At 46.6% G+C, this 26829-nt stretch overlaps 4 protein-coding genes across 8 annotated transcripts in view; 2 read left to right on the forward strand and 2 right to left on the reverse strand.

The window, feature by feature from the left end:
• The window catches only part of LOC133500771 (sialoadhesin-like), a 3758-nt gene extending 1098 nt beyond the window's left edge, over positions 1-2660 (forward strand). Inside the window, exons 4-8 of one of the 3 annotated variants that reach the window (XM_061819885.1) lie at positions 82-123; positions 260-311; positions 482-556; positions 1454-1529; positions 1599-2660. In XM_061819885.1, the coding sequence (XP_061675869.1) occupies positions 82-123; positions 260-311; positions 482-556; positions 1454-1529; positions 1599-1685 (332 nt within the window). In that variant the 3' untranslated portion in view covers positions 1686-2660. Of the gene's footprint in view, positions 1-81; positions 124-199; positions 312-481; positions 557-1453; positions 1530-1598 lie in introns of all 3 variants that reach the window. The other 2 variants (XM_061819884.1, XM_061819883.1) reach the window with 2 other exon arrangements.
• Positions 1-6833, reverse strand: part of si:dkey-238d18.4 (TBC1 domain family member 15) — a 15851-nt gene extending 9018 nt beyond the window's left edge. The window contains exons 1-2 of the mRNA XM_061819881.1: positions 6745-6833; positions 2560-4277 (exon numbers count right to left, since the gene is read on the reverse strand). Coding sequence (XP_061675865.1) covers positions 2560-2704 — 145 coding nt within the window. The 5' untranslated portion in view covers positions 2705-4277; positions 6745-6833. The remainder of the gene's footprint in view (positions 1-2559; positions 4278-6744) is intronic.
• The window catches only part of LOC133500769 (sialic acid-binding Ig-like lectin 14), a 27297-nt gene continuing 4752 nt past the window's right edge, over positions 4285-26829 (reverse strand). The window contains exons 2-10 of the mRNA XM_061819878.1: positions 16560-16629; positions 16128-16484; positions 13114-13401; positions 10904-11155; positions 8929-9189; positions 8739-8820; positions 7501-7581; positions 7316-7385; positions 4285-7242 (exon numbers count right to left, since the gene is read on the reverse strand). Coding sequence (XP_061675862.1) covers positions 7201-7242; positions 7316-7385; positions 7501-7581; positions 8739-8820; positions 8929-9189; positions 10904-11155; positions 13114-13401; positions 16128-16484; positions 16560-16608 — 1482 coding nt within the window. The 5' untranslated portion in view covers positions 16609-16629 and the 3' untranslated portion in view covers positions 4285-7200. The remainder of the gene's footprint in view (positions 7243-7315; positions 7386-7500; positions 7582-8738; positions 8821-8928; positions 9190-10903; positions 11156-13113; positions 13402-16127; positions 16485-16559; positions 16630-26829) is intronic.
• The window catches only part of LOC133501473 (uncharacterized), a 6963-nt gene continuing 886 nt past the window's right edge, over positions 20753-26829 (forward strand). For 2 of the 3 annotated variants that reach the window (XR_009795187.1, XR_009795188.1), the window contains exons 1-10: positions 20753-20896; positions 21101-21211; positions 21300-21361; positions 21545-21692; positions 21904-22203; positions 22679-22778; positions 22867-22899; positions 23077-24882; positions 24959-25075; positions 26796-26823. Coding sequence is in view for 1 of the 3 variants with exons in the window: in XM_061821270.1 (XP_061677254.1) it covers positions 21109-21211; positions 21300-21361; positions 21545-21692; positions 21904-22203; positions 22679-22778; positions 22867-22903 (750 nt within the window). In the remaining 2 variants the exon portion in view is untranslated. Of the gene's footprint in view, positions 20897-21100; positions 21212-21299; positions 21362-21544; positions 21693-21903; positions 22204-22678; positions 22779-22866; positions 24883-24958; positions 25076-26795; positions 26824-26829 lie in introns of those variants that run through there. The other variant, XM_061821270.1, reaches the window with a different exon arrangement.

Here is a 26829-nt window from a genome sequence, read left to right on the forward strand (position 1 = left end):
TTGACACCTGCGGTGTAATCAAATCATCATTTTAGTTGCTGCTTTGTTTCTTTTTTTTTCCTGTTTGTTTTGTTTTTGTAGATGCGATTCTCCCAACGACACCCACTCCAGTAGATCCACAAAGTACGTCAGCACCTTCGCCGAAAACCCCATTTGCACGTCGCGTCTTTATCGACGTTCGCTTGCATTTTCCTGGCAGATCTGATGAACAGGAAGCGGTTACAAACGATCTACACTGCCGTTTTTGTCCCCCTTGCAGCGGTTGTGATCCTTCTTGCCGCCGGATTACTCGTTTGGAAAAAGCACGCGAGGTGAGCGAAAATTGATCGTCGATCGATCAATCAATCAGCTAGCTAGCTATTATTCTCCCACTGTCTTTCCGTTCGTCTACCTTTCTGTCCATTTTGAGCATCTTTTATGGCCAACGCTGCAGCACAAAAATAATTAAGGTATATCTACACCCCCCCCCCACGCCCCCCAGGTCGCAATCGTTAATGAGGGAGGGGTCTGGATATTATGCAAACTTCAGCAGAGGGTTGCCAAAACAAGCCACGAGGTATGTATCAGCCGAGACGAAACTACCGTCGCAGAAATCGTACTCAAGTAACCGTCACCTTACTTTTACTTGAAGCTGAGTAAAAATAAAAAGTCAAGTAATTACTCGAGTAGAAGTACTCACTGGAAAGAATTACTCAGGTACTGAGCAACTGGTGAGTATTTTCTGATTCGAACTTTAGCACAGCGTGAACGCCGCTTCAAATTTAGGCATGGCTCAACAATATCCATCCATTTTCTTCGCCTATCTGGAGTACGAATACCATTTGTGGTACGCGGGCTCCCTCTAGTGATAAGCAACAGAATCCCCGAATTAAATGCGAGTAGAATTTGACATCTGGAAGAAGAAGAAAGAAGTTTTGTTGCTATGAATAATGCCTGAGCATTTTTTCATATTTTTGTTTAGTACAGTCCCGCGACTCTCGTGGGGATAAGCGGCTAAGAAAATGGATGGATGTTTAGTACACTTCAGTTCTATTTATCTTTGGTGTATAATACGCTTATCCTCACGAGGGTCGCGGGGAGTGCTGGAGCCTATCCCAGCTGTCAACGGGCAGGAGGCGGGGTTACACCCTGAACCGGTTGCCAGCCAATCGCAGGGCACACGGAGACAAACAGTCGCAGTCACAATCACACCTCTGAGGGCAACGCTCCACCGTGCCGCCCCAGTCAATTAAATGTTTATTTTTTTAAAAATTAGGTGTGGCCAGCCACTAAAGTTGTTTTTGAAAGTACATTTCAAACTTTCAAAACGTTGCAGGGACGTCGCGGGCGCTTGTGCGACTGCGTGGCTCCCGTTGAGCGGCGAAACGGTGTCAAAGGTCGCGTTGTTGAAAGAGAGTCACGTGACGCTTTGATCTCACACTCTCTTTCAATGCTTTTGTCTTCCGTTCTCTAGAAAAGAAAATGAACAAGACAACAAAAGTCTTCCCGCCGGGAAGGTCGTGGAGGAACCTATTTATATTAACGTGCAGGTAAGATTCATCCCTGGCAAATTATTATTAAAAACTGGCTAACGCTAACTGTGGCTAATTCCTTTGCAGCAGGCAGCAAGCCAGATGGGCGCAGATATGGCTCGAGGAGAGCGTCACAAAGAAAATATCTATGAAAACGTTGTTCACGCAAAATGAAACACGAGCTTGTTGACGTCCGCCAGCCAAAGAACGCAGCTACTCAGACGCGGCTGATCAATAAACAAGGTGGCTGCCCGCGCATTTGTGAGCAAACAAATACGTGACGCGTGTTTGTTTTGAAAAAAAAAAAAAAAATGGGACCGTTGGGTAGCTGTGAGGTAAGGCAGAGGTCAAACTCATTTTTCCCGCGGGCCACGCTGTTGTTCCGGTTTTCCCTCGGGGGGGCCGTTATGAATGTGGAAGAAAAATATTTCATCATCTCGTCGTCACATTTACATCGACAATTTATGAACATGTTTTGGAATCAGAAATCAAGAGGGGAAAACGCGCTTCGGATTTCTCTATCTAACCGTTTGAAATTTTGGTCCAAATTTTTACAATAATCACGGAATTGATTTGGCTTTGCGGGCCACATAAAATCATGTGGCGGGCCGGATCTGGCCCCCGGGCCTTCATTTTGACACCTGTGACATAAGGTATCATTCAAGACCTTTTTTTGTGTGTTGCGCGGCCGCACTGAATTCTCGATGTCCGTCCGTCCGTTTTCCAAGCTGCTTATCCTCACAAGGGTCTCTAGAATGCTGGAGCCTATACGTAGTACGAATACCATTTGTGGTACGCGGGCTCCCACTAGTGATAAGCAAAAGAATCCCTGAATTACTAGTAGACTAGTAGAAAACTAGTAGAATTTGTCATCTGGAAGAAGAAAATGGAAGTTTTGTAGCTATGAATAATGCCTGTGCATTTTTTCATATTTTTGTTTAGTACACTCCCGCGACCCTCGTGAGGATAAGTGGCTAAGAAAATGGATGGATGTTGGGTACACTTCAGTTCTATTTAACTTTGAAGTATAATACGCTTGCTTGCTTACCTCCGGAGGGAGGACTGGAGGTGGGGTTGAAAGGCGAGCGCCTGGTGGACGAGTCTGCACCAAAGGGGCCCGACCGGGCAGAGTCCCAAAGGGACACGTGGACCCCCCCCCCCCCCATGGGCTCAACACCTGTGGGAGGGGCCATGGGGGTCTGGTGCAGCGCGAACCGGTCGATCCCCGGCTCAAGGGACGTGGAAACTCCTGTCCGAAGACGTTTCAGCCCTCATCTCCGGCCAAACTTCATCCACATCCCAGGAGAGGCGGAGGACTTTGAGTCCAAGTGGAGCATCTTCCGTGGTTCGATTAGTGAGGCGTGGTCGGTGCACATCGTGGCGACAATCCCAGTAGCCGACGGGAGACACCAGTGGTGACGGGTACCTTTAAGATGAAGAAGGACTCCCATCGGGCGTTTTGGGGCTGTGGGGATCCTGAGGCAACTGATGTGTAGCCGCTGGCCAAGCGGAACGCAGCTTTGGTGGTCACTGAAGCAAAAACTCGGGCGTGGGATTGAGGATTTCTTTGAGGATTTCATCCTGGATGCCTTCTTGTTGAGGTGTTCCAGATGTGCTCACCAGGAAGAGACCCTGGGGACACCTCAGGATCGCCCCGGAAGAGGGAAGTCCGGGCTCCCCTGCGACCCCACCTCGGATAAGTAGTAGAAGACAGATGGATGGATTTCAAAACTGCATTTTGCATAAAAACCTCAAATGTAACAACACCTTAAAGATGTTCATGCTTTGCCTTGTGGCAATGCTAACCGTTAGCTGCATACTGTGCTCACTGAACTACATACAGGGAGTCCTCGGTCTACGACTGAGATCCGTTCCCAGAGTAGCGACTTAACCCGAATTTCGACTTCAGTCTTAGCATTACTGCTGAGAGCCGGATGGAGAAGAAGAAGGGGAGGCTGCGCTTCGCTATCGCGGAGGAACCTGGTCCTCAATCCTCTCCATCTCGACGAGTATCAAAGAACCTTGTTTTGCGATCATTGTATCCGACAGAGGAACGGAACCCTAACTAATAAATAATAAATTAATAAATATTTTTTTTTTTTTTAAAAAAACAATTGTCTTTAATAATTGTCACCACGGTCGACCGACTGAAGCCTTGGTGGTCTCCAAACTTTTTAGGAACTTGAGCTTCGTTCTTTTGGCTGCAGAAGCATTGCGAACAGACACAGTTTTCTTCTTTGGGGCGATAATTTCTACAAAGGAGGGCGAAAACTGACAAAACGCCTACAAGCGTTAGCCACACAAAATGGCGGACGGGGACGGGCGTTGTAAAGTCGAAACGTTTTAGGTCGAGACCGTCTTAACCCGAGGACTCCCTGCAATAGTAAACAATGTTATGAGGTACACAAACAAACCGTATTGGCCTTTTTTCTCAGCGACGAAATCATATCTGTATGTAATCATTTTTTTTTTTTTTTTGTAAAAGTTAGCACTGTGTATGACTTCCTAGTGTCGTAGTGGGGGAGTTGTCTTTCTGCCTCTTGCACAAGATGTCAATGGCTTTGTCAACTCACTTCCTGTGTCGTGGCCACTTATGAAACTTCTGCTCTGTTCCTTTCCGGAGAAAGAAATTGTAATTTCGTCGGACTAGAATCCGGAGAGTAAATTCCCGAAAACGGCATCGCGTCCGACACCTGCACAAAACATCTGGGTGCGCCGTCTTTCTTCCGACGGACACATTTGTGTGCTTCTTTTGCCGCTGTTGTCCTGTCAGAAAAAGTGTTGCGAGCCCTCCCAAAAAAACAACATAGACAAAACACAACTAAGCGAAACACACACGATTAATCATAAATTTGAGATCCAAAAGTACATTTTGAGGCAAAATTCTGACCCGAGTACTCCTTTGATTGTGCGAAGTTAAATACAAAGTTAGAGACGATATTGTGAAAAAAATCAATTTATTTTTTGTTTTAATTCAACATTGATATACAAACAGCCTGCTCACTCACCAAGTGTGAGATTAAATGTAACTTTTTTTGAAAGGCGTTTTCAAACGATGGTCACGAAAAAAACAATACAGTAGTCCCTCAGTTCTCGACCACAATCCGTACCAGAAGGCCGGTTGAGAAGTGAAATGTTCGAAATCCAAAGAGTGTTTTCCCATTACAATGAATGGAAAATGAAATAATGCGTTCCAAGCTTAAAATAGTTTTTTTAAAGCGGGTTTTTTTTTTTTAGCTTTTCTGATGATAAACTGCATAGTAGAAATAAATGTGTAGTTGAAATAGTTTTAATCATTAAATAACTTGACAAATATATTAAATTTTTGCTTAAAATGTATGCTTTAGTAGAGTATGCTAGGCTGGTGAGTGCATTGCTGTATGCCCATGATGCATTATTTCCATTTCTGGGGAATTGTTGATTTTAGGCACGCGAGTTGTGGCGCAAAAATATCTTTCATTTCCGTTGAAACACGAGAAAACAAAAGGATATAAAATGGTTTGTTTTTTAATCCAGTCAGAAACGCAATGCTGACGTTGATCTGGTATGATGTAATTATGCTACAGCAATAACCAGTGCTTTGAAAAAAGTAATTGGTTGTAGTTACTAGTTACTTTTCCCAAAAACTAATTGAGTGGCTCCATTGTTAAATGAACGAGTTACCAGCAAAGGTAACTAGTGCGCTACACACACACAAAACAAACACACAAGCAAGCTGCACAGAGCAGGACAGCAAAAAAAAAAAAAAAAAAAAAAAAAAAAAAAAAAAAACAGGTACCTGCACAGAGGTTTGGATTTATTGCAACTTGTGTTTGCATGGAAGTGAAAATGTCGATGTTTTTGTCACTGCCTGGACTTACTTGTATATTTCAGCGCACTTCGTACTTGAGAAAACACCGTGCAGTAAGTTTCAGGTGTTTTTACATTAGCGCTTTTTAATGGTCACATGTCACTCAAAAATGAATTTTTTTCTCTCTCCCGATCGCTCTCTCGCATGCACTTTATCGATAACTCCGGTCAGCAAAGAGCTTTTTCATTCAGTCATTTCAGCGGATGAACCAAATCGTGTTTCTCTTGTGCCCGAGCGTGTGCTGATGACATTTTTTTTTTCCATTTCAAAGTTGACATGATGCCAGCTGTGTGTGATTTCCATTCGGTCAAAAATTTGAATGTGATCTGTTAACTTCTGAACAGTTAAAAGACTACTCAACTCTTCCCGAGTAGTGTACGAGTGAAAAGTATTTTTCATTTGTCCGATGAGCGACCCATTACAAAAAAAAAAATCATATTGCAGTGATTAGATTGTAGCGAATGAGCGAATGATTTCAATGTATTCCCTTGATTTGAATGAATTTCATTCTCTAATCCTCCCTAATGCGGGGTCACCAACGCGGTGCCCGCGGGCGCAAGGACAATTTAAGGCGCCCGCGAGGCATGTTCTAAAAATACCGCAGCTTTAAATTTTGAATCTGACTTGCTTTTGCGATTTACATTTTTAAAATACCTGTAAAGTCACACCATACAAAGCAATTAAAACCAAAATATTTTATGTATGTATAATGAACTATGACTGACGTTTTCTGCAAACAAGTCATGTAGCCCTTCGTACAATCAGTTCTCACCAAGTAGCCCTCAGCCTCAAAAAGGTTGATGACTCCTGCCCTAATGACTATGCGGGGAAATCATTTCTACTTTTCCGTGTACGTCAGCATTCTGAGTGAGCTGCAGCTGCTTCATGCTCTTTTTGGAGAGTCCACTCAGAAGACCGTTACAATAGTCAAGTCTTCTTGAGATAAAAGCATGGATACGTGCATTTGTGGGAGGAAACTAGCCACCGTGATTAGCAGAAACTCCCCATTATTCATTGTATGCTTTCCCAATACGCCACTTACTCATGTTCTGCAACCTTGATTACTCATAATCATAATTACTCACCGAAAGCCAACAGCGAGAGACAGAACCACTTCACCAAAATGGAGTGATTTGAACCACAATTATGTGAACGTGAAACGTAATTTCATTCCTTACCGTATGTTAACTTGACGAAATAATGTCAGCCAGCGACCATTATTTGTATTTTTTTTTTTAAACCTGGCAACTGTTTGAAATTGGGCACAATTGAATAATACGTCTCTTTTAATTGAGGCACTCATGCACAGTACAATTGACAAATAAATGCAGCAATCACAGGGATATTCACAAATGCTACACACACAAAAAAAAACTGTGTTACCTGCACTGAAAATCCATGCATCCATCCATTTTCTTTTCCGCTCATCCTCACGAGGGTCGCGGGGAGTGCTGGAGCCTATCCCAGCTGTCACCGGGGCAGGAGGCGGGGTTACACCCTGAACTGGTTGCCAGCCAATCGCACGGCACATAGAGACAAACAGCCGCACTCACAATCACACCTTGGGGCAATTTACAGGGTCCAATTAATGTTGCATGTTTTTTGGGATGTGCGAGGAAACCGGAGTCCCCGGAGAAAACTCACGCAGGCACGGGGAGAACACGCAAACTCCACACAGGCGGGGCCGGGATCGAACCCGGGACCTCAGAACTGTGAGGCCAACGGTTTTTCAGGTGATCTACCTTGCCGCCTGCACTGAAAATATTAAACATTTGTCGAAACATACACAACAAGACAAGTAGAAAAGACAACGCGGCCGTTCTTTACTTGAGGTCCGTTTCACAGATTGGCGTAAACCGGTTGACAGTCTATCGACTCGGCCTGCGAGAAAAAGAAGTTCCATTTATTCCGAGCAGGCACGAACTGAAATAGCTCACAGGAAGTACGAACAAACCTCATACATGTTGCCGTAAACGTGATCACTGTACCTGTTGCTGTGCGTTGCACAACACGCGATGTTTTTCCTGGGGGAGGAAAAAGTCATGAAAATGACAAATGAACTGCTGCGGAATGGCAGGTGGCGGAAATTTTTCCATCACGACGAAAACAAAAGTGAAATGAGAATGATGACGTTTGAACCTCGCTCCCGTGATAGTTTGAAGGGAGTTCCCGGGTTGACGCCGAGGATCTGGGCTCGGCGCGTCCCTCCGTCTCGCCCTGCTGGGAACATCATATTTTTGACATGTTATTATTATTTGCAATTATTCTTCTCGTAGGCTCTTATTTTAGCCGCCCTTGACGTCAACACATTGCAAAGCAATGACTTTTTGAAATGAATCGTTTCTACAGATTGCTGTGTCAGAGAAATTCCCCAATATAACGGATATCATTTTAGTGGAACCTCCAAAGTCAAAATATTATGCCGACTGACTTTTAAACTGTCAAAGTGGAGCATTCGTGAGGATAAGCGGCAAACAGAAAATGGATGGACGTGTAACTTTTCAATGTTAACAATTCAACCGGTTTGTCTTGATGTGCCCTGCGATTGGCTGGCGACCACTTCAGGGTGTACCCCGCCTCCTGCCCATTGACAGCTGGGATAGGCTCCGGCATTCCCTGCGACCCTTGTGAGGATAAGCGGCTAAGAAAATGAATGGATGGATGGACTCAACTGTGAAGCCAGCCAGTTGTAAGCGAGAAGTAACTAAAAAGGTGGCAGAGCGATACTGTACTGCCACCTTGTGCCCACTTGTTGGTATTACTGCTACGAAGTTGCAGCAATTCCTGCATGTCTGCAACTTGGCGCGTCACTGTCCATCCATCCATTTTCTGAGCCGCTTATCCTCACAAGGGTCGCGGGGAATGCTGGAGTCTATCCCAGCTGTCAAAGGGCAGGAGGCGGGGTACACCCTGAAGTGGTTGCCAGCCAATCGCAGGGCACATGGAGACAAACGCGGGTACTCACAATCACACCTAGGGGCAATTTAGAGTGTCATATTAATGTTGCCTGTTTTTTTGGGTTGTGGGAGGAAACCGTAGTGCCCGGAGAAAACCCACACGGGCATGGGGAGAACATGTAAACGCCACACAGGCGGGTCCGGGATTGAACCCGGGACCTCAGAACTGTGAGGCCAACGCTTTCCAGCTGCTCCGCCGTGCCTCATTGTATCAATTTTTTTTCGGATGGATCCTTTCGAGTGAGTTAGTGCAAGTAATCGATATTTGATTTCTCGTATTCCTCATTGGCTTCAAAGTTGTTATGGAATTCGTGCTCCGGCCTGGGCTGGAGTCACGCTCAAGGCTTGAACTCCCCCGATGTCTATTTCGCCCTTTTTGCCCCGTTCCACTTTGAAGGGTCGACTGTTGCGAGGTCTTACCACTGTTTTACAATCACAATGAAGAGAATCGTCACGATCACAGCAGCTCCAGCTGCAGTTATATAAAAATACAGCATCTTGACTGGAAAAAAAAGAAAAGAAAAGAAAAGATAAGAACAGAGTGTGAAACGATTTGCGTTTATGTCATTCAGAGCAGTGATCCAAATAAATGAAAGATGCTCTTCCGTACTGCGAACGGGTAAAGCGATGGCGGCGCTGGCGCTGCCCACGGTGTTGTTGGCCACGCAGTAGACGAACTCGGCAGGAGGAAGCGAAGCCCGCAGCGTGCCGATGGTGATGGCGCCGTGGCGCTCCACGGCGGGCCCCGGCAGGACCGCGTCGGCCAGGAGGAAGCGGACGTCGCCGGGGGGTCTGGACTCCGCGATGCACACGCATTTCACCGTCTCCCCGTCAGACGAGCAGCCCGAGACGCTCCTGATCTCGGGAGCGTCTGGTAAAAATGACATCAAAGTGTGGAGAAAGTCGTCTTTTACATTCTTATCATTTTCCACGCGCAAATAATAATAATGTTGCGGGATAAGAATAGCCTCAAAATGTGCCCTACAAACTGTAAACGGGCTGATCAACATAACTAAATGGATTATTAATCGTTAATGTTTCAGAGAAAAGGGTTGCATATCTGGTACGCGATCGTTTATCGTCTTGCTTATGTTCCTAAACCAGCCCTGCAATAGACGAAATCAGCAAAATTCTGACCACATTTTTGGGTACTTTTCATATATATTTTACAATCTCATATATATATATATACACACACACACTTGGTCTCAAGCAACCAATACAGTGTGTACATTGCTTATGTTCCTAAACCAGCCCTGCAATAGACGAAATCAGCAAAATTCTGACCAAATTTTCCACTTTGGGTCACCATCAACATACCGAGAAACTACAACTGTAGACCTGCGTGTGCCCTTAAAAGGAAGGTCTGTTTTGTGGACCGTAATTTCCGGCCTACAACCCGCGACTTTTTTTCACACGCTTTCAAACCTGCGGCTTACGCGGTGATGCAGTTTTTTTCTAACGGCCGCAAGGGGGCACTCGTGCGGAAAAGGTAAGAGTGAGACTGGTGGAATATATGTGCCAAGGAGGTGACATTTACCGGTATTTTAAATTTTTTTTTAAACCGGTCCTGTTAGCGCTGTGCTCGCGTGTTACTGCTGTGTTACTGCTGTGTCTCAGTGATTTTTACCAGTATGTTTTTTTTTTTTTTTTAACTGGCCCTGTTAGTGCCGCGCTAGCATGTTACTGCTGTGTTACTACCATGTCTCAGTGACTTTTACCGGTATGTTTTTTTTTAAACGGCCCTGGTAGCGCCGCGCTAGCGTCAGCGCGGCACGAGCATGTTGCTGCTGTGTTACCACCACGTCTCAGTTTTTTTTTTTTTTTTTAACTGACCCTGTTAGTGCTGTAGTTGTAGTTGTAGTTACGCTTTCCCTTATGACTCTGAAACCAAAAATATCTTTAATCATCTCATCATATTTAGATATGAAATTTATGAACTAGTTTTGGAATCAGAAAGAAACGGTAATGGGATTATTTTCAATTATTGTTCATGTTTGGCAACAAAAAAAAAAGCTTATAATATTTCAACGTTATCATTTATGATACATAACAAGGAGGCAAGGTGTAGCAGCAGGTAAAGTGTTGGCCTCACAGTTCTGAGGACCCGGGTTCGATCCCGGCCCTGCCTCTGTGGAGTTTGCATGTTCTTGCCGTGCCTGGGTGGGTTTTCTCCGGGTGGGCACTCCGGTTTCCACCCACATCCCCAAAACATGCAACATTAAACGGACACTCTAAAAATGGCCTCTAGGTGTGATTGTGAGTGCGACTGTTGTCTGTCTCCATATGCCCTACCCCGCCTCCTGCCCGTCGACAGCTGGGACAGGCTCCGGCAGTCCCCGCGACTCATGTGAGGATAAGCGGCAAGGAAAATGGATGGATGGATAAATAACAATTGGACATTTTGGTACAGATTTTCACAAGAATCATGGAAGTTGCCTTAGCGGACCAGATAAAATCAGGTGGCCGGCCGGATCTGGCCCCCGGGGCCTTGAGTTTGACACCTGTGCTCTAAGCATTCAATCACGATAATCAAATAATAATAATGAGAAATAATGACAAAAGCGATTCGATCGTCTATTTACGTGTCACGTCAAGCCGCACGGGCGACGACGTCGCTCTGCCGACGGCGTTGACGGCGACGCAGTACAGGACGTCCGCGTGCCTGGAGACGTTTGTCAGAATGAAGACGCCGCCCCTGTGCAGCTGAGCGCCGCGGTCGTTTTGCCACTCGTAGCTGCTGGCGGGGGGGTTGGCGTCGGAGCTGCACCTCAGACGCACCGCCCCGCCCTCCTGCACGTTGGCCTCGTAGTCGACGGCGACGTTCACGGGCGCGTCTGGAGAGAAACGCATCACGGATGCAATGATGCAATGTAAATACATGTAAAGGGAGCATTTTGTCAAAGCGGCGTTTGCCACTTTTGAGTTCTCTGCACGCAAACCCTCGGAATAAAAAAAAAGTTTGGACACCCCTGCATGTTTTTAGAATATGTGATTATTGTAATTCGATTTTGGACTTTCAATCTTTCAATCCATGTGAACGAATGCAGCGATTTTTCAAGACCAGACTTCCGATGCACCCACCGAGGGCCATTCCATTAGCGCATTAATAGATGGTTTTCGACCATCTGACTAAATCCGGGGCAAGCGGCCATGTTGGATGGGTTCACTCGACTGACGCGCCGTTGACTCTATCGCTTTTGCATACAGACCGGAGTTACAAATGTCTGTACGACTGTTAAAAGTGACGCACGGTGGCTAACAAGACTTTGGAAAGTTATCGGGGCTCACGAGATTTTATTTCAAGAAACCGTTACGACGGGAAGTGCGCTTTGATCGACAATATCGACCCGTATGCCTTGGAGAAACACAAATGGAGCAAGAATTTCGAACTGCGGGCGTCGGTAACCTATCCAGACGTCGTCAACAATCTCCTCTTCTCGACAAGCGTTTACACCGTGGACCAAGTAAAGAATTACAAAGGTCTGGAGGCCTACAAGCAATTCATCAATGGCTGCGTTCGTCATGCGGCGGTATCCGTTGTAAGCACGCCGCAAAGGTTAGCGTACCGCACAATGCAATTTAAATATGTATCGCGTGATTACAGTCAGCATTGTGTGAAATCATGTTGATTATACCAACCAAAGAGGTGTAGATTGTTATTTTTTTCGTTTTTTGCAAACATGTGCACATAACGATCACTGGGGGATGAGAAGAACAAGTGCAAACAGAGTATGTGAAACGATAAAATAAATATGAAGACGGATTCATGATAGGCGGGGGTGAGAATTCAGTTCAGTTTTAGTTGCTTTCATGGGCTGACGGAAAATAGCGATTTTGAGAGACACGCGTTGCATTCACACACGAGTATAAAGAACAAAACGCTCCGATCAAACTCTGACATAAGGGAATGACTTGGCTGCTAGATCGGCTCTGCTGATACGAGACCGCCACGGTTGTCGCCGTTCGGTCGCTAACTGCTCCGTTTTCTCGCACTGGTTCTCGATCACAGCTGGCGGTCGAAAGAAAGACGCTGCACAACGGCCACTTTCGTCTGAGAAACCGATAACGTAGCAGTGCGCCGCCATTCATACGCCTTTCTGAAATGATTTCTGCTTGGTTACGGTTCGTTTACTCAAATTCACCCATCCGAAATGGCGTCCGTTCCCTAAACCGGAAGGCGTGTGACGTCACTCGAAAACTATCTAAATCTGTCACGAAGCTCTGGCGCGTGGTTGGACCCAAATGCAGGACTCCAAGATGAGGGCATGATGTTAGGTGTAGTTTTATTCAAAGGTGAGGCCATACACGGTGTAAGCGGTCCGAGAAGGCAGAGGTACAGGAACGCTAGGCTAAGCAGGATCCAAAAGAAATGCATCGAGGTCTGATGACAAGGAGACAAACTAGGAACAAGGACTTGACTGAGGAACATAAACTGAGGTGGCACAGAAACACTCTGACGAGGATAGTTCAACACTACACTATTTCCAGGGGTGGGGATTCCTACTGTCAGCGAATGCAACTCACTAACTCGGGCCACAACGCACAAGGAGCTGGCGAACGCCAGTGACCAAAACTCCAACTTAAGTACACCATCGAATATGATATGATACTGCATTTTTGTGCTGTAAGGATAACTGTGACGTGATAGTGTCAGTACGAAGAGGTGGACTACGTCGCAATAATCCTCACGGAAGGTTTAGTTAGCAAACGCACGGTGTGCTATTGAGCAGGTGACACGAGCTGCAGTTGCCGCCGGCTTTGGAATACACATTTGGCGCCACCGTCTACTTACATTGGACATTTATGATCCGGGACGCTTCCTGACGTTGGCCTCCCTTGAATTTGACGTGGCAAAGCAAATGGCTGTCGTTATTGGCATGGGCGGGATGCAAAGTCAACGTGGACGTGGCTTCCCACTGGCCGTCCACCAGCGGTCGCGAATGCTCATGTCGGCGTCCCGAGTGACTCCAGAAGAAGACGGGAGGAGAGGCGGGACACGAATGGGTGACGGAACAGGAAGCGGTCAAAGTCGGATCGGCTGCGTTTTCGGTCACCGTTAACTTGACGGGACTTAAAGTGTCTGTGAATACAGAAAAAACAAAAACAGTGACAACACGAAATACAGTAATCCCTCTCGACTTCGCGGATCACCGATCGCGGATTCAGCGCATCGCAGACAACAACCCCCCCCCCTCGGCCCCCCCCCCCCAAATTTAATTTAATTTAATTTGGGTGGCACGGTGTATCAGCTGGTTAATCGTTGGCCTCACAGTTCTGAGCACCTGGGTTCGATCCTGGACCCGCCTGTGTTGAGTTTGCATGTTCTCCCCGTGCCTGTGTGGGTTTTTTCCGGGCACTCCGGTTTCCTCCCACATCCCAAAAAGCATGCAACATTAATTGGACACTCTAAATTGCCCCTAGGTGTGATTGTGACTGCGGCTGTTTGTCTTGACGTACCCTGCGATTGGCTGGCAACCAGTTCAGGGTGTACCCCGACTCCTGCCCGTTGACAGCTGGGATAGGCTCCAGCCCTACCATGACCCTTGTGAGGATCACTCCCACGACCTTTGTGAGGATTAGCGGCCAAGAAAATGGATGGATGGATGGGAAAAAATGCAAGTATACATTAGGACAGTATATTACTATTGTTGTATTGGTGTATATTACGGCGCCATCCCCGGCGTGACGACATGGACCAATGAAGGAAAACAAAAATTAAAAAAATGGCCGCACACATTAGTACACAGGACGGTAGCGGGAAGCCGCATTGATAGGGTATCATGCGGCATCCCCAGCAAGACGACCTATGAAGCAAAAAACAACCCCCCCCCCCCCCCAAAAAAAAAAAACAACCCACCATTTACCCCTACTTCACTTGTTTTTCACTTTTCGCGGGCGGGTCTGGTACCAATTAACCGTGAATAACGAGGGATTACTCTATGTCATTGGCGCTGAGCATCAACGTCATGTATTATGTAGATGCCTGCCGTCGGAGCTTGGAGGATTACTGCTTGCCGCTTATGCTCACAAGGGTTGCGGGACTTCAAACGCGACTTTTTGAAGTGTACATTTCTAGAATATCCATCCATCCATTTTCTTAGCCTCTTATCCTCACACGGGACGCGGGGAGTGCTGGAGCCTATCCCAGCTGTCAACGGGCAGGAGGCGGGGTACACCCTGAACTGGTTGCCAGCCAATCGCAGGGCACGTCAAGACAAACAGCCGCAGTCACAATCACACCTAGGGGCAATTCAGGGTGTCAAGTTTCAGAGCAACATATGCTGCCATCCAAGCAACATCTTTTCCAGGGATGTTATTTCAGCAAAACAATGTAATTTCTGCGTGTTCCATAAAGTGTGTGTACCAGACCTAATGTTGCATGTTTTTGGGATGTGGGAGGAAACTGGGGCGGCACGGTGGATCCGCACTCACAATCACACCTAGCGGCAATTTAGAGTGTCAAGTTTCAGAGCAACATATGCTGCCATCCAAGCAACATCTTTTCCAGGGATGTTATTTCAGCAAAACAATGTAATTTCTGCGTGTCTTATAAAGTGTGTGTACCAGACCTAATGTTGCATGTTTTTGGATGTGGGAGGAAACTGGGGCGGCACGGTGGATCCGCACTCACAATCACACCTAGCGGCAATTTAGAGTGTCAAGTTTCAGAGCAACATATGCTGCCATCCAAGCAAATCTTTTCCAGGGATGTTATTTCAGCAAAACAATGTAATTTTGCGTGTCTAAAGTGTGTGTACCAGACCTAATGTTGCATGTTTTTGGGATGTGGGAGGAAACTGGGGCGGCACGGTGGATCCGCACTCACAATCACACCTAGCGGCAATTTAGAGTGTCAAGTTTCAGAGCAACATATGCTGCCATCCAAGCAACATCTTTTCCAGGGATGTTATTTCAGCAAAACAATGTAATTTCTGCGTGTCTTATAAAGTGTGTGTACCAGACCTAATGTTGCATGTTTTTGGGATGTGGGAGGAAACTGGGGCGGCACGGTGGATCCGCACTCACAATCACACCTAGCGGCAATTTAGAGTGTCAAGTTTCAGAGCAACATATGCTGCCATCCAAGCAACATCTTTTCCAGGGATGTTATTTCAGCAAAACAATGTAATTTCTGCGTGTCTTATAAAGTGTGTGTACCAGACCTAATGTTGCATGTTTTTGGGATGTGGGAGGAAACTGGGGCGGCACGGTGGATCCGCACTCACAATCACACCTAGCGGCAATTTAGAGTGTCCAAGTAATGTTGCATGTTTTTGGGATGTAAGAGGAAACCAGAGTGCCCACCTGGAGAAAAGCCACACAGGGACGGGGAGAACACGCGAACTCCACACATGCGGGTCCGGGATCGAACCCCAGGACCTCAGAACTGTGAGGCCAACGCTTTCCAGGGGAGATTTCTAGAAGGCTTTGCATTACCGTATTTTCCGCACCCAAAAGCCGACGGTCCGCCTGATGATACTCCGGTGCGCCTTTTATATGGGTCAATATTGAGCCTTTGGTGCAGCTCCATTTAATGGATGCGTAACGTAACCCCCGCCTCGACTGTAGCGTCTATTCTATCCGCCTTATAATCCGGTGCGCCTTATATATGGAAAACGTTTTACAATATGCCATTGATTGGAGGCGCGCCCTGTAGTGCGGAAAATACGCTAATTCCACATTGCAGCACTTTGACTTTGGAGATTCTACTGAAATTCAAGTTATTAACATGCACATCCAGAATTGTTTGCAACTCATCTGCTCACGCTCAGATCTTTCGGCGACTGTCCCGCAAATCATACTCACGTGCCATATTTATGGAGACGGTGTTGTCTTTGTAAGAGAACATTTGATAGCTTTTCAACTCAACCCTGAAATGAAAAGGGCCTCGGTCGCTTGGTCGAAGAGGATCGATCTTGAGCGAGCAGTTCTTGTGTCTGACGTCTCCCACCAGCTCGGTCCGACCGAGGTACTCTTGCATTATCTTTGAGCCGACGGGGTGGTAGACGGGATGGTGCGCGGCCTCCATCCAAATCCCGGTGAACTTGCCGATGGCCCCCGGGGGATCGGGATAGTTGAACGAGCAGGGAATCACCACGCAAGACCCGGGGAGTCCTTCGACTGTAGACGGCACCTCAACGGTCCAAGTCGATGCTCTGACAACTGCGACGGGACGTGACGTGTGAATATCATTTTTCGGGTTGAATAAAAGCGTCAACCGGAGAGGCGACGCCGTACCTTCGGGGAAAAAGACGAGGAAAAAAAGAGGACGCGTTCCGATCTTCATTGTGTCGTCTTGCCACGTGTGCTGAAGAAGAAGAATAAAGTTGCAGGGGGTTTCAGGATGGGGCTCAACAACAAGACAAGAACTCACACCCCCCCCCCCCGCCCGCAGGGAGACAGGATGACTTTGCTGTGCCATCAACACATCCAACCACGTGTGAAAAAAAGAGAGACAACACTACACACATGTGAACTTGTGGTTTTCATGTAATTTTTTGTTCTTCTTTTCTTGCTTGAAATGACGGAGCCGGTGGGGTTTGGCGGGGGGGGGGGGGGTCATAGGAATGAAATACCAACGATTGTAAGCCTAGATCTATATTTTCCTCATGGTTTATGTCATAAAGAAGCTCAAAGATTTTTATATATATTTCTTTGTCTGAGTAAGCACTGCCAGTATCATTTCCACCTTGGCAAACGCACGCATTTTATTCTCATCGATTTGACTTCCTCATTTGTATTTTTAGGTTTGCTTTGTGGGCAAATATGAATCATTTCCACAAAGTATGCTCTTTGGTCGACAGGCCCGCACAGAAAATCTCATACGCACTTTAAATTAAGCTTCTTTCATTTCAATGTTTTCACCGCCGGAAGTACTTTTTATCCATCCATCCATTTTCTTTTGCCGCTGATCCTCACGAGGCTCGCGGGGATCGCTGGAGCCTATCCCAGCTGAGGCAGGGTACATCCTGAACTGGTCGCCAGCCAATAATAGGGCACATTAAATATATATATATATAAATATTGTCGAATATTGTAAATGTATTTCAGTACTGCTTCCTCCCACGTTTGTGCATGTTGGATTATTTGAAGACTTATAAATGTCCAAAAGTCCCGTCTTAGTTCATGTTTTGAAGTTTGCCTTCTAGTCATCAGACCTTCCTGCATGTCTTTTGGATCCCGCCTAGCCTTGCGTTGTTTCGCCTCTGCCTTCTCGGACTGCTTGCACCTCAGCTTTGAATGAAACTAACAGCCTCACATCATGCCCTCGTCTCGGAGTCATGCATTTGGGTCCAGCCCTGTACCGGAGGTTCGTGACGTATACTGTAACATGTTCGTCCAAATTCATTACAAACACAGAACATATTTTTCACAAGGTTATTTCTCGGCGTACTATGGAAGCGTATTGCTGACACAACCAAAAAAAGGGTTGATTTTTTTTTTAATGGAAAAATCATTTTTGATGTTTCTTAGGTGATATTCTAATTATGCAAGATTGTGCTATTTAAAAAAAAATCACTGTAAGTTCATTCATCAGAATTAAAACAAAATAAAATCATGACATATTTCTTTTTTATATATGTGATATTCTAATTCTGCAAGATTGTCCATCCATCCATTTTCTTTGCCTCTTATCCTCACGAGTGTCGCGGGGAGTGCTTGAGCCTATCCCAGCTGACAAGGGGCAGGAGGCGGGGTTACACCCTGAACTGCTCGCCGGCCAATCGCAGGGCACATCGAGACAAACAGCCGCACGCACAATCACACCTAGGGCCAATTTAGAGTGTCCTATTAATGTTGCATGTTTTGGGATGTTGGAGGAAACCAGAGCGCCCGGAGAAAAGCCACGCAGGCACGGGGAGAACATGCAAACTCCACACAGGCGGGGCCGGGATGGAACCCGGGTCCTCAGAACTGCGAGGCCAACGCTTTACCAGCTGCTCCACCGTGCCGCACAGAGTAATCTAATAATTTCTAAAGTCAAAACACTGGATGTGCCTCGATTGCAGAACTAAAACAATTCTGTACACAACTCATTTTTTTTAACACGTTTTAATGGAACTTCTTACCCGATACTGTAACATCTTGGTCCAAATTTATTAAAAACACTGAAAATATTTTTCGCAAGGTTATTTCTCGGCGTACTACGGAAGCGTATTGCTGCCAACCCCCCCAAAACAGGGTCATTTTTTTTTAAATAAAAAAATCCTTTTTGATGTTTCTTAGGTGATATTGTAATTATGAAAGATTGTGCTATTTTTTTAATTTCACTGGAAGCTCATTCATCAGAATTAGAACAAAATAAAACCATGACGTATTTCTTTGTGTTTGTAGTCAATCTAGAAAAATATGTGCGGTTCTTTTTTGGAATTGAACGCCTGAAAATCGATGAATCTTTATACAATCTTCAAATTTATTGAGATGCACTCGTACCAAAATACAGATACAAAACACATCCTCTTTGTACAATCACAAATGAAATGACCAATGATAAAATAATTGTAAATAATAGCTAGTGGTGTGCTAGTTTCAACATTATCTGATATATTTCAAACTAAAATGAAGATTGCACAAGCAGCACATGAAGACGAAAGGCGTCATTGAGACGCGTTTGCCGCACGATGCACAAGCGAGCAAAGAGGAAGTCAGCTTGATTCAAGGCGAATGCTTGAGCCGCAATTTATCATACCACGAAAATGAAAGAAAAAGCTCCACTCGGCCATTTTGTGGTGCACTTCCTCCCAGGACTCCTTTTCCGTTCACGTCCTGGCAAAAGGGGTCACGCCGGAGATGTGAGCGGATCACGGCTCGCCAACAAAAGCGGGGTTGAGCCCACCCGTTGGATGACAATCGTCTCGCTCGTGCAGAGCGAGGTGTGCACGTCGCGAGCGTTCCGTTTTCCTGGCAGAGCGGCCCGGCTTCCCTTCGACACTCCGGAAACCGTCCTCGCGGCGGGCCAAGAAGCCCTCCAGCTTGACGCCGTCTTCTTCGGGCCGTCCCCGAGACGTTCTCCTCGGACTTGGGTTGATGAAGGCGTACGACGCCAAGTTACCCATGGCGGGAAAAAGCTTCTCGGTTCGAAAAGAAACGCGAACTGGAATGAGCACAAAAGTTCTTCAAAAAATTGAAGAATGTAGTTTTTACCTGCAGAGCTCGCCTCGATGTTCCGGCCCGGAAGCTGAAGTTGTTTCCCTCGCCCCCCATTTTAAAGATCATCATGGCATCCGATTGAGGGGATTTGGGATTAATCACGGCAGTGACAATCCAGTTTGACCAACGCTGATTGATGGCTCGGCTTAATCACTTTTCTACGTCACGCAAAATGTCAATTAATCAATCAATCAATCAATCAATCAACATAAACACGTGATCCATTTTATTGTAATTCAAGAGGAAATGTCATCAGCTTGGTTAGATTCGATTCAAGTTCACTCGATAGTGATTCACACGCAGGCCGACTTTTAAATGAACTGACATTTTCCCTTAAATGAGTATTTTACTGCTATTAAGTCATTTTTTGTGCATGATTACAATTTTTGTCATGTCTGTAATTCTTTTCCACTGTTTTAGATGACCCTGATCAATTACAACATGGAAAAGAATCTGGAGTAATCTATCCATCCATTTTCTTAGTCGCTTATCCTCACAAGGGTCACGGGGAGTGCTGGAGTCTATCCCAGCTGCCAGCAGCCACCCTGAACTGGTTGCCACAGCCACATGGAGACAGACAACAGTCGCACTCACAATCACACCTAGGGGCAATTTAGAGTGTCCGATGTTTTTTGGGATGTGGGAGGAAACCGGAGTACCCGGAGAAAAGCCACGCAGACACGGGGAGAACATAAAAACTCCACACAGGTGGGTCCGGGATCGAACCCAGGACCTCAGAACTCTGAGGCCAACGCTTTACCAGCTGATCCACCGTGCCGCATAGAGTAATCGAATAATTCCTAAATTTCTTGCTTCGATTGCAGAACTAAAACAATTCTGCACACAACTCTTTTTTTTTTAACACGTTTTAATGCAACTTCTTGCGAAATATTGCCCGGAAAGTCCACGTTCAACAGATAAAAATTCACTTTTCTGTTTTTTCAGTGCTCTGAAGAGAACTGTCCTACCTAAATGTTGTGTGATATTCGATGCCGAGTGAATAAATGCTTTTCATAATCTTCCATATTTGGAATTTCAGTGAGATCGACACCTTTAAAAGCATTTTGTAACAAAAAAAAATCACGGTACCACCACCCAATATCCATCCATCCGGGTGACCGAGCTTTTCACCCTGCACCACCCAATAATGTAGAGGAAAAATAGTTCAGTTTTTTTCCAGTAATTGGTGCACTAAGTGTCATTTTTGGAGCCCCCAGTATTGAAGCTGTACCGAAATGAGAAGAAAACTTTTCCGTAGCGACTGAGGCCACGCATGCATTTGCATCCTTTACTTCACGCTTCGCTTCTGATGCGTAAAACCTTCCCCGCATCGTCGCAGTCTCGCCATTTTCACCTGCGGCTCACATCATCATTTTGGTTGGAAGAAATAGCATAAATCTATTCATAACAGATCCATCCAGAAGGTAGGAAGACAAACTTTTTCGTCACATATCTCGTGAAGTGGACTTGACATTTGGCGTCAAATTTGAAACTGTGAGACGGACGACAAGGAAACGCTTTGAGCCTAAATCAGTGAAGCAGAACGTCGAAGCTACGATTGAAACATTTTGCTGTTCTTTGTTCTGAGTGTCGTAGCGGAGAAAAATTCCTCGTGTCTTTTTACGCAGTCGGGCCGATGAAGCCGATTCTGATTCTCCAGCAATTGTTGCAGCTGAATACAAATCATACAAGTATGAACATCGAGAGAAGGCTGACGGTGTTTTGCGCGATGATAGCGGGTAACAGAATCCTCCACGGTTTCCAGTACTGTACTTTTCCTCCGTCCGGGGGACGTTTTACCGGCACTCCGGACGCTTTGTCTTTCAGCCTGTCACGCCGCCGTCGGTGACCAATGGAAGGCCAGCGTCGCCGAGAACGTCGACGCCCTGGTAGGTTCCTGTGTGGTGTTGCCTTGCTCGTTCACCCATCCCAAAGAAAAGCTGCCCACCTCCAAACTCAGAGGGATCTGGCATTATAAAGACACAAGGGACCAACGCATTTACCATCGGGATCAGACGACCGTGCTGTCGAGATTTCAACATCGCACTCGCTTGTTGGGGCATTTGGGCCAGGGCAACTGCAGCCTGGAGATCACCCAAGTCAAAGACTACGACAACGGCCCGTTCTGTTTCCGCGTTGAATTGGCTCGAACGGAAGACGACGCGTCCACCCCGGACAAATTCTCCTTTGCTGAGGATTGCGTGGCGTTGACCATGCTACGTAAGTAGGCAAAGAATTCTCGATTCGACTTATATAATCAACCGACAATTCCAAGTTGATCTTTGAAAACCGCCGGTGATTCCTGACGGCTCGAAGCAATTTGGCTGCAAAATGAAGTCTTTGTCGACGTCAGTCGATGACGACCGTCGCCGTCGGCAGTCGAAGCCAATTGGAGTCAAGCTTTGTTTAACGGTTTGAATTCTTTTCCTAGCTGTGCCTCTCAAGCCCGTGTTGGGACCTGCCAAAATGGCGCACGAAGGGCGTCCCTACACCGCCATCTGCAGGGTGACCCACACGTGCCCCACCCACGCGCCCGAGTTGACGTGGAGCAAGGGCAACCGAGACGACGTCACCATCCTCAACAGAGAAATTCAGGCCGGTCTTTGGGAGTTCCAGTCCGTCCTGACCTTCGTTCCCCAGGCAACAGATGACCACTTGGACATCACTTGCACGGCCACCTTTTACGGGAACAACTTGTCATCCTCCAGCAAGTTCACCCTCGTAGTCAAACGTGAGCGAAAATCAGATTATCCATCAATAAGATTGACGAGACTCGGCGTTTGACCGCGATCCGTCTCATGACGTTCGTCCGACTTTGATTTGGTTGACTCTCGTGTAGCGGTGTGACTGAAAAGAAATGGGGCGGCACGGTGGAGCAACTGTCAAGCGTTGGTCTCACAGTTCTGAGGACCCGGGTTCAAATCCCGGCCCCGTCCGTGCGGAGTTTTCATGTTGTCCCCGTGCCTCGGGTTTTCCTCCCACATCAGGAAAAAGATGCATTCACTGCCCCGTGGTGCGATTGCGAGTGCGACTGTTGTCTGTCTCGATGTGCCCCGGGATTGGCCGGCAACCAGTTCAGGGTGTACCCCGTTGACGGCCGGTATAGGCTCCGGCGCTCCCCGCGACCCTCGCGAGGATAGGTGGCTAAAAATATGGAATCACTGGCGTGTGTTTGTGTTTGAAAACGGCAAATTGTCCATTTTCAGGCTCAGAAAAGTATCACCACATCATCATTCCGACTGTCGTCGGTGTTGGGATCGCTGCACTCTTTGGAGGACTCTCCATCGTCATAGTGAAAAGATACAAGTGAGTCATTTCGGAAATATCTTTGAGGAGCAAATGAATTGATTTACTCCTCATTTTTTTTGGGGGGGGGGGGACTTGTCTGCCCAAGGAGTCGCATCGCAGAACTTCAAAGTCGGTCCAGGTGAGTGCCGACGGGAATCCGGCGGTGACAACTGCGCAAAATGTTTTCTTTTGTTTTGTTTGCGTTATTTAGCTGGCGGAACCGTCTCTCGAGGTTTTCTCGCAGGTGAGGGATTTTTCAGTTTACCTTCTCCGAAACTCGTCAATTTGCATCCCGTCAAATTCGTCTCATTTTCAGGACTCGACCGTATCATCCGGAACCGGTCCAGGCTAATCAAAGGCAAGGCACACACGCACAAATATTAATCTTTCACAAGCAGAAATGCAGAAAGGAAGAGCATCTTATTTTATTTATTTTTTTCACATGCATCTATTGAAGCAGTGTGCATCATTTGAATAGTTTCTGTTCTCTATTCCGAGCAGATCTTCTTTGGGGCAGTTTTCTCAGGCCATTTGTCAAGTCTTTGAAATCACTTTGCAGCTGTTGGACTGGTTCAAGTCGGATTTATTTTGATTCTGAACTTGAAATAACCCCGACCAGTAATCCGTCGTTAAGAATCATCTTTACTCCTCAATCTGCGTTTTCCAAAGTCACACCCTAGTAGTGGTAAGATACTTGTGTACACACTATCTGACAGACGCGTGGCTGCCATTCTGCGCCCGCGGCCACACCGAACATCACCAAACATTCGATTTAATGAAGACGAGATCAATTCCCACTTTCAGTCCACCACAAGAAAGATTTAAACTTTGGGATAAATCTTCTGTATCAACCCTTTTCAAACCATTCGGCAAATCTCCCACGCAGGCTGTCGGAGATCTTCGGTAAAATCAGGGACGCATGTTCTCGTGTGGACTTTGCATACTCTCCCTGAGCTTATGAAAACGGAAAATATTTTTCTTCTATGAGTTTCACTTTTTTAACGGCTAGTTTTGTCATGGTCCAGCGGCGCGGGGGGGGGGGGGGGGAACCCAAATGCAGGAGTTGCAGGCAACGACATTCCAGTGGGACACGCCCGTAACACCTCACCGAGGAGGTGTCCGGGAAGCATCCAAATCAGATGCCCCAGCCACCGCATCTTGCTCCTCTCAACGCGGAGGATCAGGATCTCGAAACTGAGCCCCTCCCGGATGCCTGAGGTGTTCCCAAGACATCCAAGTGACGTAGTCTCTCCAGCGTGTCCTGGGTTGTCTCTGGGTCTCTTTCTGGTGGGGCATGCCCGGAACACCTCGCCAGGGAGGCGTCCGGGAGGCATCCAGATCAGATGCCCCAGCCACCTCATCTGGCTCAGCTCAACGCGGAGGATCAGGATCTCGAAACTGAGCCCCTCCCGGATGCCTGAGGTGTTCCCAAGACATCCAAGTGACGTAGTCTCTCCAGCGTGTCCTGGGTTGTCTCTGGGTCTCTTTCTGGTGGGGCATGCCCGGAACACCTCGCCAGGGAGGCGTCCGGGAGGCATCCAGATCAGATGCCCCAGCCACCTCATCTGGCTCAGCTCAATGCGGATCGACACTGAGCCCCTCCCGGATGACCGAGCTTCTCACCCTGTCTCTAAGGGACAGCCCGGACACCCTGCAGAGGAAACTAATTTCGGCCGCTTGTATCCGGAGGTCGGACGTCAATGACGCAAACTAAGAAACGTGCCAAGACGTGGTCAAACTAAAGGGCACAGAATCGCTGTGACTAAGGATTGCTCCAACCCACACACAGTAGAAGAGTGTCCCAGAATGCAGTGCAGCATGGGCAACGAACTGGCAAATGCCAGTGACAAATTCCAAGCCTAAACACCGGGTCTAATTACCGTCAAATGAACGACAGCTGTGTGAAAAGCTGTCAAAGGTGGTCTCGCCCAGAGCAGTGGCCTGGCCACGAACCCTCATGGCAGAGCTGCCAGGCCATGGCCGTGACAATTTATTGAGATTGAGCATCACGTTGCTGCACTATCACGCTATTAGCAATCGCACCGTAGTCCGTTTTGTGCATGACGTTATCTCTGACATGTTGAAGGTGGCCGAGAGAAAACACGGTGGATCTGAATCATCTGTAAGTGCCTCAAAAGTCAAGAAAGTTACATTGAGCCGATCACCGCCACAGAAAAATGGAAATGTGATCCGCACAGGCCAAGCACGTCGAGAGCCGCGAAGGGACGGATGTTCTGGAAAGCTCCTATACCGACTCCAAAAAGTTGCCGACCTGCGGAAGCGGTACCAGGGCCGCATGGAAAAGAAAAAATGAAGTGAGTTGTTTGGGCATAAGGCTGACAGACTACAAGAACATAATGTTTTTTATATATTTTACTATATTTTTAGATTCACTTTAATAAAGTCAGAATGTTGTGGGAATCTACCGGTAATACGTAGTTATGAAGTCAGAATATTAACAAGAGAAAATCTATATATTTTTGCTTGTAATATTACATCTTTGTTCGCATACTTGGATAAAGTTGTAGTATGATACAAAAAAGAAGATTATTCTTTAATATTCCGTAAATGGGCGATAAACAGCAAAAACGGCCATTTGTTTTTCCGTAATAATGTTCGAGTGTAAAGTTGAAATTTTAATATAAAAGTAAGGGGGTAAAAAAAAAAAAATCAGGAAAAAACATTTATTACTCCAAATTTTCCTGTAGCCTGTTCAGTGCCACCGTCTCTTATCCGTCCATCATGGCCGGCCTCACCGCTGTTTTATAAACTCTAGCTGAGATTCTTCTGTCACATAACGCACCAGACACCTTCCGCCAGCTGTTACGACTTGCTTGGACTTGTTTCTTCACTTCCTTACCACACTCACCATTGCTCTGGATTGTTGACCTCAAGTATTTGACGTCGTCCACCCTCGACATCTCTTCTCCCTGGAGCCTCACTCTTCCCCCTCTACCGCTCTCATTCACGCACATATATTCTGTTTTACTTCGGCTAATCTTCATTCCATCTTCTAATTGTTCCTCCGCCTCCTCCCTGCTTTCACTGCATATCACGATATCATCTGCGAGCATCATGTTCCAATGGGATTCCAGTCTAACCTCGTCTGTCAGCCTATCCACTACTGCCACAAACTGGAAGGGGCTCAGAGCTGAACCCTGATGGACTCCACAGTCCACCTTAAATTCCTCCGTCACACCTCACTGCTGTTCTGCTGCCCTCCTCCATCTTGTAGGATGAAGGGAAAAGTTTATAAAACAGTGGTGAGGCCGGCCATGGTTATCTGACTCCTACTGCATGCAGTACCACAGTTCCTCTCTTGGTACTCTGTCATAGGCTTTCTCAAGATCCACAAAGACACAATGTCGCTCCTTCTGACCTGCTCTGTACTTTTCCACGAGCATCCTCAAGGCAAATAATGCATCTGTGGTCCACTTTCTAGGCATGAAGCCATACTGTTCCTTGCAGATACTTACTTCCGTCCTGAGTCTTACCTCCGCTACTCTTTCCCATAACGCCATTGTGTGGCTCATCAACTTTATTCCTCTCTGCAAATCGCCGTTGTTCCTCAAAACGAGCACTAGCACACTTTTCCTCCATTCCTCGGGCATCATCTGAGGCGCTAGAATGGTGGAGAATAAGCTGGTCAAAACTAAATGCTTCCGTCCCTCCGCCGAAATGCCATCAGGACCAACTGTCTTTCCATTTTGCATCCTTTGTGACTTTGACCCTACTAATTATTGCCACTTCCTGTTCCACGGCGGTTGCTTCTTCTACTCTTCCCTTCTTTATCATTTTCCTCAATCATGAACTCCTCAAAATATTTTATGTCCTGCACACTCCTGTGACCAGTCAACACATTAACATTATTATAATTATAAAGTCGTAATGTTTAGAAAATGTATATCTGTTCAGGGGGGTTGCAGGAAGCCACTTAAGTACCAAACTAGTTTCTCAGAGCAAATTTTGGTTTCTCATGCTGCTCTTTTTGTGTGTGTGTGTGTGTGTGTGTGTGTTCCCGATGTTGGCCAACAGCCAGACCAAAGTCTGCAATTACAATCTGGTAAGA

This window comes from Syngnathoides biaculeatus, chromosome 5, assembly GCF_019802595.1.
Source record: "Syngnathoides biaculeatus isolate LvHL_M chromosome 5, ASM1980259v1, whole genome shotgun sequence".
Lineage (NCBI taxonomy): Eukaryota > Metazoa > Chordata > Actinopteri > Syngnathiformes > Syngnathidae > Syngnathoides > Syngnathoides biaculeatus.